We start from the raw sequence: 15,351 nt of genomic DNA on the forward strand, positions 1-15,351 counted from the left end.
ACACAGTTACAGTATTATTACCATACGTTCTGGTATATAGGCTCTGGGAGTAGTTTTTTCTGAAGTCTGACACGGGCTGGTTGTAGTTTGAGGTTCGTGGGTTTTGATTTAGAAATTCCCATCCACCACTTGGCAGAGTATTGCAACCGACAAGAACAAAATTAGTTTGCAAAATGGAAAATGAACTCTCCCAGCTGTCTGTAGGAGACTCAGCCTCCTGGTCTCCATTCCTCTAGCGGATATCGGGGAGGAGCTGCGGGGAGGGGTATGAAGCTGGGACGTGAGGTCACTCAGTAGAGTGAATTCCTCTCTTTCCTTGGGGAAACCACTCCAGGGGTCATGCTTTTAGAAAATCCTCCTTCCTTCATGGAGTTTTGTTTTTGAATCATGGATCTGGATTTCAGTCTATGCATTACCAGACTCTAGTGTTAATACTATCTGTAAATTTATGAGAAGCATGGCAGCCTTGAGCAGTTCCCTACCAGAATATTCTGATTTCGTTTAAAACGATTTGAACAATCCCAAGAACATTAGAAGGCTCTTCACCAGCAGTTCCATCCCACAACCCAGTGCGCGGCCCCTCGCCTCCAGTTAACCATCCCCAGCTGTACGACATCCCAGGATTTCTGACTCCCTTAGCTTGGCCCTGTGTATCCCCCACGCCTACAATTCACACTGCACTCGGGGAGAACATGTGAAGCAAATTAACGTCTCCCTTGGAGAATGGACAGGATAAGATGCCCAAACGGAGAGTGGAATTCCACGTCATCATTTACAATTTACGAACCCAGATAAGTAGTTTCATTTATCATTACAGTAGCATTGCGGGGTGCTCTTAATTGCTCACAACTATTAGACGGATGCTTATATATTTTTGTATGGGTAGCACTGATTTTTAAGAGCATGGAATAAAAAATATTATCCAGGCTCTTGCTTTTCCTTCTTCATCTTGTTCTTTTTTTTCCTTTTTGAGTATCTTGGCTTAGTAGTATCTTTTCGAAAGAGTGGGTAAGTGAGAAAAAGGAAGTAAAATCGAATTTAAAGGCCAAGAAGGTGACAGGTAGTCGTGAATCGACTAAACACCTACACTTGACTTATTTAAACCCATCCTTTCCGCTAGGACAGAGGATCTCAGTCTTGGTCTCACATTATAATCACTGAGGAGCTTCTGATGCCAATGCAGATCAGTATCAGAATCGGGGGGGGGGGGGCGGACCTAGGCGTTAGAGACTTTTCTGAGCCTCAGTTTCCTCATCAGGAAAATAATTAAAGGTAAAACACAGATCCATAGAATTACAGCAATGAGACGGAACTTTATCCTACGGTATGAGGGAAATAACATGGGATAAGGTAGGTCAACACTTTGAAAATAAAATCCAGCAATAGTAATATATTGGAGATACTGACAATTTAATCCTAATTACGAAAAAGAAAAAATTTTGGAAATGTCATTTAGGCCTCTGAACTTAATCACTAACCTATGTTTTCTACCAACAAGGTGTCCAGTTGGGAAGACAGTGACAACCTTCTCCATAACCCCTGGAATGATCCAGACATATTATGGTCTGTTCCATTCTTATAGATTATGTGCCTGAATCATATGGTTCCCCACTAGATGAGAAATAGGGTAAATAAACTTGGCTAGGGCAATTCCTGTCGGTATTTTCTAGCTGCATTAAAGGAAATAGCTGCTATGTTGGAGACCACCACAAGCTGACCACATTATCTACATGGAGTCTGGAGCACACAAACAGGGTCATTTTTTTGGATGAAGGGGTTTCCGCCTTAATCAAGTATCAATTTGTACTTTATCAGCACGTAGCAACGGATGATAGAGCCTTGCTCAGACTCACACTGGCCAAATATTTATCAAGTACTTGTGGAGTTTCAGCAATTAAGATTCTCTCACTCACACTCCTCAAATATAAAATCCTCTCGCCATCCTCATAACCTGAGAGGCTGATTCTACTGTGTCCATTTCACAGACAGGTTCAATGAGGTGAAGTGATTGTCTCGAGGTGACACAGGCAGGTGAGCTGGTGCTGCTTCCGGGAGTCTCCATCCCTCTCCGCACACCTGGCTGCACACTGATGCAGCCTATGTCTACCTGGCTCATTGGGAGCATCCAATGAGAGGCCTCGCTCATGGCTCTTCCAGTAACAGAGCAGAGGTGCAAGACACCACGGAGGATGGTGGGATTTGCACCCAGAATATATTAAAAAAAAAAAAAAAAGGAAAGAAATGGGAGCGTAGAGGAAACACCTGGAGGAAGGTTAAAACAAGTGACTTTGCTGACTAGATTTTTCGATTCTGCTGCCCTCACGCTCTGCCCTCTGTTTCATAAGAGACTGCCTTTTCAATTCCAAGTGCACCAAGAGAAAAGGGCACCGTATAAGCAATAGAGAAAATTAGGACAAATGGGAGTGCGAGAAGGGCTCTCTGACGACTTCCTTAGGGCTCATGCAAATATTATTAGTTTTTCACCCCTTAGGTAGTGTCCTCTGCAGTGATCAGCTATAATTTGATCTCCAAATGCAAAATGTCTTGTTAACTGGGCTTCCTTTTAAATTCCTAATTTATTGGCTTTGATTGCTTGGTTGTTCATTTGTTGCACTCGGAGACCTCGACAAATACTAAATGCCGGCTGGGAAAGCTTAGAGACATTTTTTTTTCATTTATTAGAGACAAAGAAAATAAAAAGTTTTCTGATTTAGTTACTACATAATTTCAAAAGTTAAACAATCACTTTTATATGTTAAGTTTTTTAAAGTTTTTTTTTTTTTTGCTAAAATCAGTGTCTTTTTTTTCCCTTAGAATCTAAGGTATGTTAGAGTTATATTAAAGGGTATTTAAAAATTTTAAATCTCTTAGATAATGCCCTAAACGTTATCCTTGCTTTTAGGAAACATTTTTAGGGACTCTCAGGGGAAAAACTAAAATGACAGCAGAAGTCCAAGGCCCAGAGGGAGCCTCGGCTAAGTGAGACCATGTGTTAACAAGTGTACAAAGCTGGTTGAGAAGGAAGAACGTTACCATTGAGACATGTATACGCTGCCCTAAGAAAACGAACAGCCTAGTTATTCAAAGGGAACAGCCAGAAGTCTTCCTAACTTTGTTTCTCTGTCCGACTGAGCTGGGCGTTACCTTCCATCAAGTATCCATGCCCTGCCTGAGCTGCTGCTGCACATGTCAATAGGGGTTACGACAGTCCCCAGTTATAGTTCTGTTACTACATAGACACAATCAGTTCATGTACGTGAGGCGGTTACAGCAGTCCGGGGCGGACACTGTAAGTTAACCACTCTGTAAGTATTTTATTATTATTATTATTATTATTATTATTATTATTATTATTATTATTATTATTATTATTAAAAACAAACCTTATCAGCTATAGAGACATAGATGTAGGGTCAAAAATAATGACCTCTCAGGAGAATTCTTTCATGGCTAAAGAAATGTCCTTGGAGCCTTGCACTCCGACAGCAGCAGCAGCGTCTGGGAGCGTTCAGAAACGCAGCCCCTCACGTCTGCTGCGTTACCGACCTGCATTTGAGTAAGATCCCCAGGCGACGCGTGAGCTGTTCAGGTTTGAGAAGTGCTGCACGGGGGAACTCCCAGGCTTATTCAGAGGCCCCTGGACCTGTATGCTTGGTAGAAATGGTGCAAAAGCAGCATGGACTCAGAAAACTTACTCTGTCTCACTGATGTATTTGGCCCTAACCTGGACCACGGAATGGAGGTTGTGGGGGTAGGGGGTGGTGACCATGTGCACCTCCCCAGTAGGAGGCAGTCCCATTGGAATCAAATGAAATGCTTTGTGCAAGGGACCATGAGAACACATGTCAGCACAGATACATCAGAGGCTCCCGCGGAATGAGTCTGAAATCCCAGAACTGTTCTGGCATGTTTGAGGGGGAGGAACAGACATAAGCACAACACTTTAAAAAGGAGGGGACATCATTAAGAAAGCTGCAGTTTTAACAAGGAATGTTGGGAGTAAACACCAGGAAGGGAGGAAGTCACTTACATTAACCCAGGGATGTTCAAGGACCTGCACAGCTGAAAATCGCTGATCAACATCCACCAACAGCATCATGGTAATGAGCTCCTGTGAAAGGAAACATGCGATGCCATTTGCGTCTAACATTTAAGGTAAAAATCAGGGTGTTTTCAGGCACAGAAGCTCTCTTAGTTTGGAAAAGCATTTGCCAAAGCTCTAAATCTTAACTGTATCAACTCAGCTTACCTATAGCTACCTAACACCTTTTAAAGGAAAGGTGAATATTTGGAATTATAAATATATAGCTTGTCATTGAAAGAAAAAATAAAAAATCAAATTAATAAAATCAAATTAATAAAAATATTTTAATAGAAAATAAAGTACACAGTTAAAGAATTAATATTCCTTTCTTTGTCTAGAATTTTGCACTTTACAGATTTCTGAATTACTTTAATATAGAAATCACATTTTAAAAACACTTTAAGTTTTCACTTTAGCATCTGAAAGCAGAAATGAATTTTTTTTTCCCTTCTAACTGCAAGATTTGAAAGAAAGGAACGAAGAAAGACATATAGAATTGTCAACAGCTAGTTGGTAATAGAAATAATTCTTTAGTAGCCAAAAAGTTCAAAGGAAATCTGTTAAAAATGCATTCAAAAATGTCCAGCTCAATCAATAAAAATAAAATAGCATCATTAAGCAGCAAATGATTTAATGATTCTGAAATTAATGAAACTTCTCTATAAGCTCAAATTTATTTGCACCAGGAAAGCACAGCTTGAGTTTTAATGATGAGTGTGTCATACATTTGTCTACTTTGAATTAGAAGTTTCCATGTAAGAAAAGGGTTAGATATGTGTTACCTGCCCCCTTCCATGCACAGGCTCTGAGTACCGCTCCGTGATAGTAATGATTGGTTTCCAATGATGCAGAGATTCTACCTCCACTTTCTCACTTGGTCCAGGATTTAATTAAAGCAACTGTCATGTGTGATGCCCTCTGCAGGGTGCCATGGGGGTGAAGGAACAGTCCTATCTGTTACTGACTTGGAGCTCTCCCATTATGCAGTGATAGCGCTGAGATCTGGACAGAGTCCTGAAGAGCCTGGTGAGAACCCCACCCCTGCAGCTGTGTCACCCTCTCCTTTCACCTGTGTGGCTTTTCTTGGCTACTTCTCTCAATTTCCCACATTCTCCTATGTCCAGAGGTTGATTCCTGGACAGTTGGAAAAAATGAGAGATTTGGTCCCAATAGGCATCATTTTCTATGGAAAGTGGCCAGGCCTAAGGAGTCAGCTTTTAAATTGAACCCATACTCAGGACATTGCGAGTTAGACAGTGTACCAGATGGATGTAAGAGTGTATGTGTTATGGAGAAAAATAAAGCAAAGGGTGATAAGTGAGCTAGGTAGGGTTACGAGCTGCAGTTGGAGGGAGACACGGTGGTCTGGGAAAGCTTCACTGTGAAGAGGACGTTAAGTCAAGACCTGAAAGAGGTGAAACAGTCAGCTATATAGAAAGCGGGGGTGGGCTCAAGCCTGGTGTGGGCAGGGCACAGCAAGAGGCTTCAGCAGGGGAGCTGGAGTGGCAACAGGGAGGGATGGAACCAGGGGACACAGACACTTGATAAGTTTGGACGGCTATGAACAGACGATGACTGTGACCTCTAGGAAAATCTAGTAATTAGGACTAAAATGCAAGCAGAAATCATATTTAAGATACCATTCATTTCTCTCCACACAATGATTCGCAATCAATAATTCCATTAAGAGACACAGACTATGAGGAAGAGGAAGGCACTGGAAACCTACCTTTGCAGAATCGGAAACATTATCCCAGTAAGGAGAAGGGAAGTCCACTTGCCCCATCAAAATCTGATCAAAGAGCACCTCCTGGTCATCGCCGCTTCTGTTGAGATGAAGGACCACAACAAGGAATAAACAGCACGGCACGGAAATGTCAGCTCGGGGTGTGTCTTTTCATTCTTATGCATCGGAGCCCTTCCTTTCCCCATAAATGTGTAAAATGTGTTTTTAAGCAATTCAAAATGTCAGCATGGAACTGTTTTGGCAAATTAAGAAAAAAATGAGTTTTTAAATTATATGGGGAAGATTTATGGAAGGCATGTGAATAAGCATGCACAACATGGAAAAAATCACAGGCACTGCAAGTAAAGTTCTATTATGATCTTTTTCTGCTGTAGGCTCCTTTGGGCAAGCAGGCCGAATGGATCACTCAGAGGATGGAGAAATGTTTTGTTGCCGCCCGTACCCGCGGAACGGAGGGAAGCCACACAGCAGGATGTAAGTGATTACGCCAGCTGCCCAGATGTCCACCTTGAGGCCATATCTGAAAAAGTAAGTGATGTCAGAGTTAGCAAAGTCAGGCCAGGACAAATGATGGGGCGTGGTAAAACAGACGACTCTTCTAGCATAAACCAAAACCCCAACCAAAAAAATTAAAAAAAAAAAAACAACACAACAAACACTAAACTACAACCCACTGGCTAAACAGAATTCAAGGAAATAATAATTAATAATAATAATAATAATAATAATAATAATAATAATAAACCAAGGCACATAATTAAAAATCAAAGCAATGTACAGGCTTATATCCAAGTATCAGTAAGTGAACGGTTTCAGCACAAATGTTTATTATAGTCGTATCAATTTTAGGATAGAGATGAACCCTTGAGGCTATTTAACTCCCTAATTTTAGAAATAATACAATTGCATATAAGATATTTCCTGATGTACCAAGCACTGACATACATTATCTGATTTTCTTTTCCCAGCAACTCCGTAGCTTGTACAGGGTAAGTATTATTGCCTCTTTTACCGAGGAGAAAACCGAGGGGTAAATGATTTTGCTCAAGATCACACCATTAGTCGGTAGCAATGCTGAGTTCCAACCCAGGTCTGCAAGAGCCGCACCAAATCCTCTTTCCAGCCCTCCCCAGCAGGCCCTCAGGGCACTCACAGTAGGAACACAGAGGCAGTGCCCTCTGAGCAGGTCAGGCACAGCTCTAGATGTGGGCTTCCAACTCACTCAAAGCTGATGCATAAGAAAAAGTCCTCATTACCTGAGGTCTTCTCTTCTCATCTGTGTTGAATTTCTGCTTTCCTGGTCTATGGTACAAGCAGAAAAACTACCTCCAGCTGTCACAGTGGAAGGTACTACCTAGCTGGCGGTGTGGCTTGGTGCTCCTACTGGAAGCAGTGGTAGGGCTGTGTCTCCGTGCTGGCCCACCCTTCCCCAGTCCTTCTGTTGAAGGAGAGAGCTTCAGAACCCAGCTCATGATCCTTGGTAAGAAATCAGGCTCTTTAATGAAAGAGCCTTTTACTCACCTGGACCTGAGTTCAAATTCTGCCTCAGCAACTATCTAGTCATGAGCTTGTATGAGACATCACTCATCAGAGTCTGAGTTTATTTATATGCAAAATGGGCATCATACCATCTACTGGAAGAGCAAGAATGAAGTAAAGGAGCTCAGGGCTGGGCACACAGTAGTAGGTCCTTAACGAGCATTAAGCCACCCAACCATCTCCCCCCACTCTAGAGATTTTCATTCAGCTATTTCTGCTGCGCTCAGAAACCAGCCAATCCCAGTGGCCCTCTGATGCCTAAGGGTGTCTGCACTCCACGGATCATCAATGAAGTGCCAAGAGGACCAAAATGGGACCAGAACTGGAGAATAAGGACAGCTGAGGGAAGCAGCCACAGGACACTGCACTCACTGTACAGTCTGTGTGCTTCTTTTATCTCCAAAAGCTAATTAATTGTCATCACTTTATGTTTCTCTGTTACTCCCAACATTTTTCACTCGGAGGTTAATAACTGCTGTTCTACCTTTAACAAAGGCCGAAAGGAAGCCTTAAACAAGATTACAGTCATTGGCAACTCGACTGGTAAAACAGAGAAAATGGCTTCCACTTTAAAGTTAAAAAAAAAAAAAAGTGAAAGAACTCTGAACGCTAATTGTGTCCGGATGGGACAGAGCACGCCTATTTCTTCTCTCCTTGAGGCTGACTAGTTTAATTCTGCGAGCACAGCCCTGCACTCAGTACACAAGAAGCATTTACCCGGTCTCTGCGATGATTTCGGGAGCCACATATGTCGGGGTGCCACAGACGGTGTACAGGGGGCCGTCTACAATGGTGGCCAGTCCGAAGTCGCCCAGCTTCAGCGATTTGCTGCCATCTTGGTGTTCGTACACCTAAAGTAAAGAGTGAAACTGCCTTAAAATCAAGAGATTGAAAGTCTTTCCTGAAGAAATGAGGGACACTGTGGTTTAAATTTAATATAGGTTGGCCTAAAACAAACAGACTGCCAGATACTTTGCCAGCAAAGAAGGGTTTATTCGGGATCAGCAGAGACTTGCAATTCGGAGGCAAGTCCCCACAGGGCAGAGGAAGGAGAGGAAAAGGAAGCTGGGAGGGCTGTAGTCAACAAAGAGTCCATGGCTTCTCGCTAGTAGAATCCTTGCCAGGAAAGAAAAGGAGCCTTATGCATGTTGGGCTCGGCTATGGTCATAGGGAGTGAGAGCTCCCCCTTCTGGTCTCCCAACTCCATTTAACGGAGGTTTCTGTTCACTAAGTTTTTACATAGATTTATTATAAAATTTTAAAAATCAGGCAATTATGCAAGAATATACATACAAGAATATCTTTATATCACTGCAGAACCAAAAGCATGGTGAACAACCAGCAAATGGAAATTTGTGAGATAAATTATGGTGCACTCATACAATGAGAGGCTACAAGACCATTAAAATGGTGATACGGGTTCACATTTACTGAAATGAATGATGTTTGGGAAGTGAGGACAGACTTCAGACTGGTTTGCATAAAATGCCTATTAAAGAGGAAAAAATACGTACAAAGAAAAATGTCTGGAAGAACACCATGTTGGTGTGTCTGTCACTGGGTGCTAGGATTATAGGAGATTTGTTTTCCTTTTTTTTATCTGCATTTGAAGTTTGCTACATTTAAAATTTATTTGCAGAATACAATGAAATATAGAAATTTTCTAGTGCAAAATCTCCAATTTATGAAAATAATTAGCCTTCGTTTTAATATATAAAAAGCTCTCAAAGTGTAGATCTTTGGTAAAGTGAACAAAAAATCTACATGTCTATTAAAATATTTTATTTTCGGTGCCCCACATTTCCACCAAGATCTATTTACATTTTTTTATTAATAATTGAAAGGGATATTAACATTTCATTTCACCTGTGGCAATCTGGAAAGATTTATCAGGTGCAGAGTCAGCGTTCTGTCCAGGTTTCCTTATTAAGGCAGTAAAAGGCTCCAGTCTTTCACCCAACAAATCAAGAAAAGGATGCATGTGACCCTAGGCAAGTATTTACACTGCTTCAATTCTAGCCCATGATCAAACCAAATGGATCTGCTCTAGAAAGTATCCCAAACAACATCTATTATTTCAAAGGAAAGATCAAAGAGCATTCAGAATTCTAATTCAGAGCCCTCCACTGGAATCAATAAGATAAAGAAAAGATTGCCACGGTGAAAGGCTAGTATTCCCAGCCAAGGCCGCGGCCAAGAGATGCCTCGAGGATATGGAGAAATCTTCCCCGTACATCAAAACAATTCAGCCAGCCAGCCGAGGCCGGCGTGCTCTTCTGTTAGCGCTCTAGGGTTATCTGCACTTGCTTGAGCAGTTCGAACCTCGCGCACAGCAAGGCACATCTCCACACATCAGGAGAGCCGCTACCGTTTACACTCCAGGTCTGCCTTCCTTTGGAAAAAGGGGATTAACTTCTCATTTCACCGCAGCATCAGCTGGAGATGTTTGGACAGCTAAGCTGCAGTAGCAGCAGTGCTCATTGGGCTCTAACTGCTTTGGCTATTAAAAAAAAAAAAAAAAGGCAGTCAGATCCTCCTCTCTGGAAAGACTGTCTTTTCTGGGCAGAAAATATTCCCTTACATTTCCTCCACGCTCAGAACATGGGGCCCTCTCCCTTAGGGCTCAACCAGGATCAAGTCTGGGCTGCCCGTAGGCAGGTATGCAGAGGTTCATGGGGTCACCCGCACTTGGGTTGCTAGGGCAGGGCAGCTGTGTGTCCCTCTCAGACGTGGCCATCGTCCTCTGAGATGAACACTGTCCTCCCCACTTTAATGAAGCAGCCGTCTAGCCCCACTCAGCACAGACAAGTCTGAATTACAGACTTTGAGGTACCAGAGCTGCAAAACACAGTATCATCCCCAGCATAAATGTTCTCAGGCAAAAGAAATCCCTAAATCGTAGTCTCAGCATGTCAGCCACTCTGGTCGTCCAAATGACAAGCAAATGTTTTTCCTGAAAAGAAATCGGAGCTGGAAACACCTAGTAGGTCATCCAGTTTATTTCCCAGACGGAGCAGAATTGTTTACTTCCCTAATTCCATTTTGTTACCAATTACCTTTTTAAAATGCAAAATAACCTCCTGCTTTGATGTTCTATTAGGTCCAAACATTCATGGTGTGTGTTTTGTGAGGCTGTGCAGATTTCAAATTACACAACTCCATTTGTATAGAAGATTTTGTGGCTTTTTTTCTAAACATATTATCCATAATCACCTAACTATTCAAAAGCTGGACGAAAGCAGATGTTGGCAGATGCAGTCATAAGTCACATTTTAGTTCTGAATACGACCATGTAATTCTCCTACATGTACCAAAGGTTCTCTTTTTAAGCATCTACATTTTAATAGGAATTCCATCTTACACATAGCCATATGCCAATTATATTTAATACAGCTGAGCAATAAAGTTCAAAGTTTTAATAACTAAGGAAAAAAGCACTAAAGAATTTACCTAAAATAAAATGAAGATTTAACAGTAACAATACTTTAAACATAAACCAGCATCATTTAAATGAAATACACAGAATCTATAATTTTTATGTTCTTTTCATCTCTCCTTAATCATTTCTACATGCCTCCCCCACCTTTTTTTTGGCTTTGAAAGCAATATAGTAGAATTTTCATGAACATATAAAGAGATTAAAGTGATGCCTACGAGAGACAGTAAGAGCTAAGAGACAAAGGCCTAATCCATGTAATTGGAAACATTTCTAGACCCAAGTACGTTTGAAATGCTTCAGCAAAATGTTTTTGCAGGTGAATAAATGTCCAGGCCTCTTGTTTGGAATTCTGTTTAACTTACTTACTGTCAGGCAGGGCAGGAAGCAAGGTTGCTTTGGGTTTTTCTCTGTCAACACTTGGGGAGAAGAATACGGAGGAACGGGTTGTAATGTCTCCTGTCCTCCGGTGAGAGAGCGCCTTTCCCAGTCCAGGGGCCCAGCTCACAACGGGGCTCACCTGAGCGCCGGCTGCGGTCTCAGCTGGGCTCGCCCTCATCTCTGACCAGCTGAACGCACAGGGGCAGGAGTGAGGCCATTTGACAATGTAATTAAAACTTTGTTCAAAATCACAGATTGCTAAATGCATCTGTTTCAAACACATGCGTGTACACACACACACACACACACAGCCTCACAAAACCATCTCCAGAAAGTATTTTCCTAAAAGGCAGCTATAAATTCACTCTGAACTAAGTTTTTAATTAAAAGTTAGGGGTCGGAAAAGCTCCTAACACGTTCACATTGAGAAGGCTGAGCCCCTGGCTTCTCGCGCTCTCTGAACCGACCATCTTTCAGAAAGAACCCGTACAGGCTGCAAGTCTCGGCTGGGACAGCCTGACCCAGCAGGGGGTGTTCTGGGGGAAGAAGCGCTTTTTGCTAGAACCATATTTTAAAGCCTCCGTAAAACATGACCCACACGGGAGGTGGGAGTACATTCATTGTCAATCAAAGAGTATTCACAACATGAGATATAATTTAACGTTCACCCCAGGCCCTTTAAATACTTATAGATGTTCCTCCACATTTTAAACACCGAGGGGCTATTGAAGAGACGGGGATTAGTGCAAATTACCCAGTATGTAGTGCTTTCACTGTTTTAACTAAGCAATAAAACTGTGTAATTGTACAACACTAATTGAATGCAGCTACACATAATTGTGGGCTGCCATATGTATCCTATTACCATAAAGACTGTCAGTATTTTGTAAGCTACTCTTGTGATCATTGCAGATGGCTACAGTCAGAAAAGTTGTTCTCCAGGGTTTATTATATGGCTATAAAGACATCCCATGATTTGACAGACTAAATGTGTTCAATGGCAGCAATTATGAAAAAGGTTCCAATTAAGAGCTGAAGGCACGTCCTACCAAGAAGAGATAGAGTGAAAGGTCAGGTGTGTAGGCTTTTGGCAAACTGGTATTTTAAACAGGAGTTTTCTTTTTTAAAGGAGAGTTTTATATTTCTGTTTCTTTTCTGTTTATTTGGGGTTTCGCAGTAGCTGTGACTCTCTAAGCAGCAGACGTTTGAGCACATGCCTGACATCCTTTGGATTAGAAATGGAGACCATTTGAAAAAGTTATTTGAAAAAATAAAAGATTTAATATAGAGTCATAAAATGCAGACGGTGGCCATAAAATAATATGAAAATTCACAGATAACCTGAATCGAGTCAAATGGTGTCTGAGATTCCCATAATAGAGAACTAAAAGCTGACTAATATAACAGATGTGTTGGACAAACATAATTCTCAATGTTGATGTGAATTCAAGGATAACCCTGTTGAAACACTGGCTAATGCATCATGAGTAAACACTGAAATATTCTTCACTTAGGAGCTCCATAGGTACTAAAAGTTATTTCACCAAATAGAATTTAACAAAACTGGCATGAAATTGACAAAGCCGTAAAAACAAAAAGTCAATTTACTTCTTAACAAATATAGTATCCTTCTAAAAAAAAGACATTGATTTTCCGCTAGCCATGGTATATGGCCTTTAGGGTGCTTTCTTTAAAAAGTGGATTAAATTTAAGTCTTTAATCTCTAAGAAGTGAAGTATAACAACATTTTTGCAGGGAATTATGTTTCAAAATGTACTTTATGGTTCACATACTTTAGAATTAAACCTCCTGGGAAAAAAATTAATTCTTAAAAAAACCAAATTCATTTTATACCCACATGTAAAATCTTTAGGAAACAAAAATATTAAGTGAAATAACTTTAAAAATGTACAGACATCAGAAGAGGAGTAATAACATTAATAAGAAGAAATAAAATAGCTTTTCAAGGTATTACCCTAGAGATAGCTGGGAAGATGCAGAAGTGAACGGAAACTCCAGGAAACCTGATTCTTCTCCCCCTTTTAAAACAGTCACGAAACTTACTAGAAATGAGTTTCATGCAGCTGCAGGGAGATTCATGAAACATGCACTTTCTGGATTCTGTAGCAACTGTACGTCCTGCTAAAACTGTGGGAACTCCATGTCATTGCAATTTTTAGAAATTGTGTTACATTTTTGTCACACAAGTAATATCCAATATGTCATTGTAGGAAAATTAGAAAAGACAGATAATTATAGAGAGAAGGGAATTAAACTCACCTGCAATCTTGAAATTTCTTACCTAGAAATAACCATTGTCAACATTTTGAGTATGAACTTCCAGAGCTTTCTTTCTTTCTCTTTTCTGTCTTTTTTTTCCCCTCTGCTGAATAATACCTCCTGAATGTCTGCCGAAGTGAATAAGCATGTATCTACATCGTGATTTTCGGGGGCTGCTGGATATTCCATTGTGTGGCTGCACCTTAACAATAATCCCCCCAAATGCTGCCCCTGCTGTTTTATTGAGCACATAGGCTATGCCAATCCTTGTGTTGAGGATTTCATGCCCAATATCCCATTGGATCTTCACAGCAACCCTATTAAGTAATATTTCTGATATTTTGAGGATGAAAAAATTGAGGCTCAGAGACGTTAAATAACTTGCCAAATATTACACAGCTAATCAGTGGCAAAGCCAGGGCTTAAGCTAGGGCATGTCCAAGTCCATGATTCTAACCAGTATGTCCTCATCGTGCCATTATTTGAAAAATCTGCCCAGGTGAAGCTGTGTGTGCATATATATAAATGCACACACACACACATATACGTATATATGTATTTTTTTCCATACTAAAAAACACTGAGATGACGTATACATATCTGATATTTTTCCTTAGGTTACATTTCTAGAGTAGATTTACTTGGTCACAGGGTGCACGTTATTTAAGACTTTAATTATATATTACCAAATTACCTTTCAGAAGGGTTCCATCAAGTTACTCTTGCACAAATTCGTAAGAGATGATTGGTATCCTCATAAATTTGCCAACACAGGATGTTATTATTATTATTATTATTAATCTTTGCTAGTCCCACAAGGCCACGTCATTGTAAAATAAAATGAATGGTATTGCTCAAGTCCTGGAAGGCAGAAGGCATGAGTAGTGCCGTAGACAGATGCCGACCAACATGGGGAACACGCTACACTCTGACTCTGGTCTTCCTCTCCCTGATGGAACCACAGGTCCTTGCAGAAGGGCCCTCAGAAAATGCTTATACAGTAACTGGCGTATTATTGTATTAAAGAATGTTTAGGGAACATGTTCTTTTTCTTCTATTTTCCCTCAACTTTTAGCCAAATTCAGAGACAAGGAATTTTCTAAACACCCATGAAAAATGATCATTTACTTTCTGCTTGGACTTTTTACATAACTGCAAGATACCTGTAATAAAAGCCATTTAGTTTTCAAACAGCTGTAATTGTTAGAAAGTTTTTAAATCAGCCTCAGATCTCTTATTAATGTCTTCTCCTTGGTGTGAGTTCAGCACTCTCAAACACAGCACAAGAGTGTTCTCCCGTCTCCTTTCGTATATCTGATGACAGCCACCCTTCTCCACTTTCTCCATCCCTTCTTTGAGCTGAACCCCAGGCTGCTGATGTCACATGTTCAGGTCCCTCCCTGTAAGGGTCACGTGGTATGACCATGGCAGGAGACACCCTTTCAAAATGAAAGGAGTCTAAGGGCGTATTGGTGTCTTCAACAGTCATGTCACACTGAGACTCACAGTGAACTTATTATGGTCAACTAATTTTCCCATTACTGATTTTCTGCGATGATCATTAAAACAATACCACCCAAACCACCTAGTCCATAGGGATTTATGTTTATCTCTTGTTACATTTCATCTTACTATTTTGGGACCCTTATGGAGTTAAAGATACCTTTGGTTCTCAGTTCTGTCCTTTGATATATATAATTCCTCTTCAGCTCCCTGGTAAGGCTGCTTAGGGCGGGGCTAGTGACAGACTCCTGTGAATCCCTGGCTCTCGTGCTGAGAGTGACCCTAATCCGATCATCAGCCCTCTGGTGGCTCCAGCTCATCCTGCAGTAAACTGACTACACCTCTACTCCACTGTGTTTTTGTTTACATCCTCTGGTGCTC

At 41.0% G+C, this 15,351-nt stretch overlaps 1 protein-coding gene and 1 long non-coding RNA gene across 5 annotated transcripts in view; one reads left to right on the plus strand and one right to left on the minus strand.

Annotated features, from left to right (window-relative positions):
- The window catches only part of DCLK1 (doublecortin like kinase 1), a 292,627-nt gene that overhangs the window by 22,862 nt on the left and 254,414 nt on the right, over positions 1-15,351 (minus strand). For all 4 annotated transcript variants that reach the window (XM_072976126.1, XM_072976124.1, XM_072976125.1 and 1 more), the window contains 4 exons: positions 8,088-8,221; positions 6,274-6,351; positions 5,814-5,910; positions 4,031-4,111 (listed from right to left, as the gene is read on the minus strand). In XM_072976126.1, the coding sequence (XP_072832227.1) occupies positions 4,031-4,111; positions 5,814-5,910; positions 6,274-6,351; positions 8,088-8,221 (390 nt within the window). The remainder of the gene's footprint in view (positions 1-4,030; positions 4,112-5,813; positions 5,911-6,273; positions 6,352-8,087; positions 8,222-15,351) is intronic.
- On the plus strand, positions 5,875-7,820 carry LOC140701102 (uncharacterized). The gene is made up of 4 exons (XR_012079939.1): positions 5,875-5,971; positions 6,206-6,305; positions 6,800-6,820; positions 7,598-7,820. It is a non-coding gene; the product is annotated as an uncharacterized lncRNA (long non-coding RNA).

The sequence above is a fragment of the Vicugna pacos genome, chromosome 14, assembly GCF_048564905.1.
Source record: "Vicugna pacos chromosome 14, VicPac4, whole genome shotgun sequence".
Classification (NCBI taxonomy): domain Eukaryota; kingdom Metazoa; phylum Chordata; class Mammalia; order Artiodactyla; family Camelidae; genus Vicugna; species Vicugna pacos.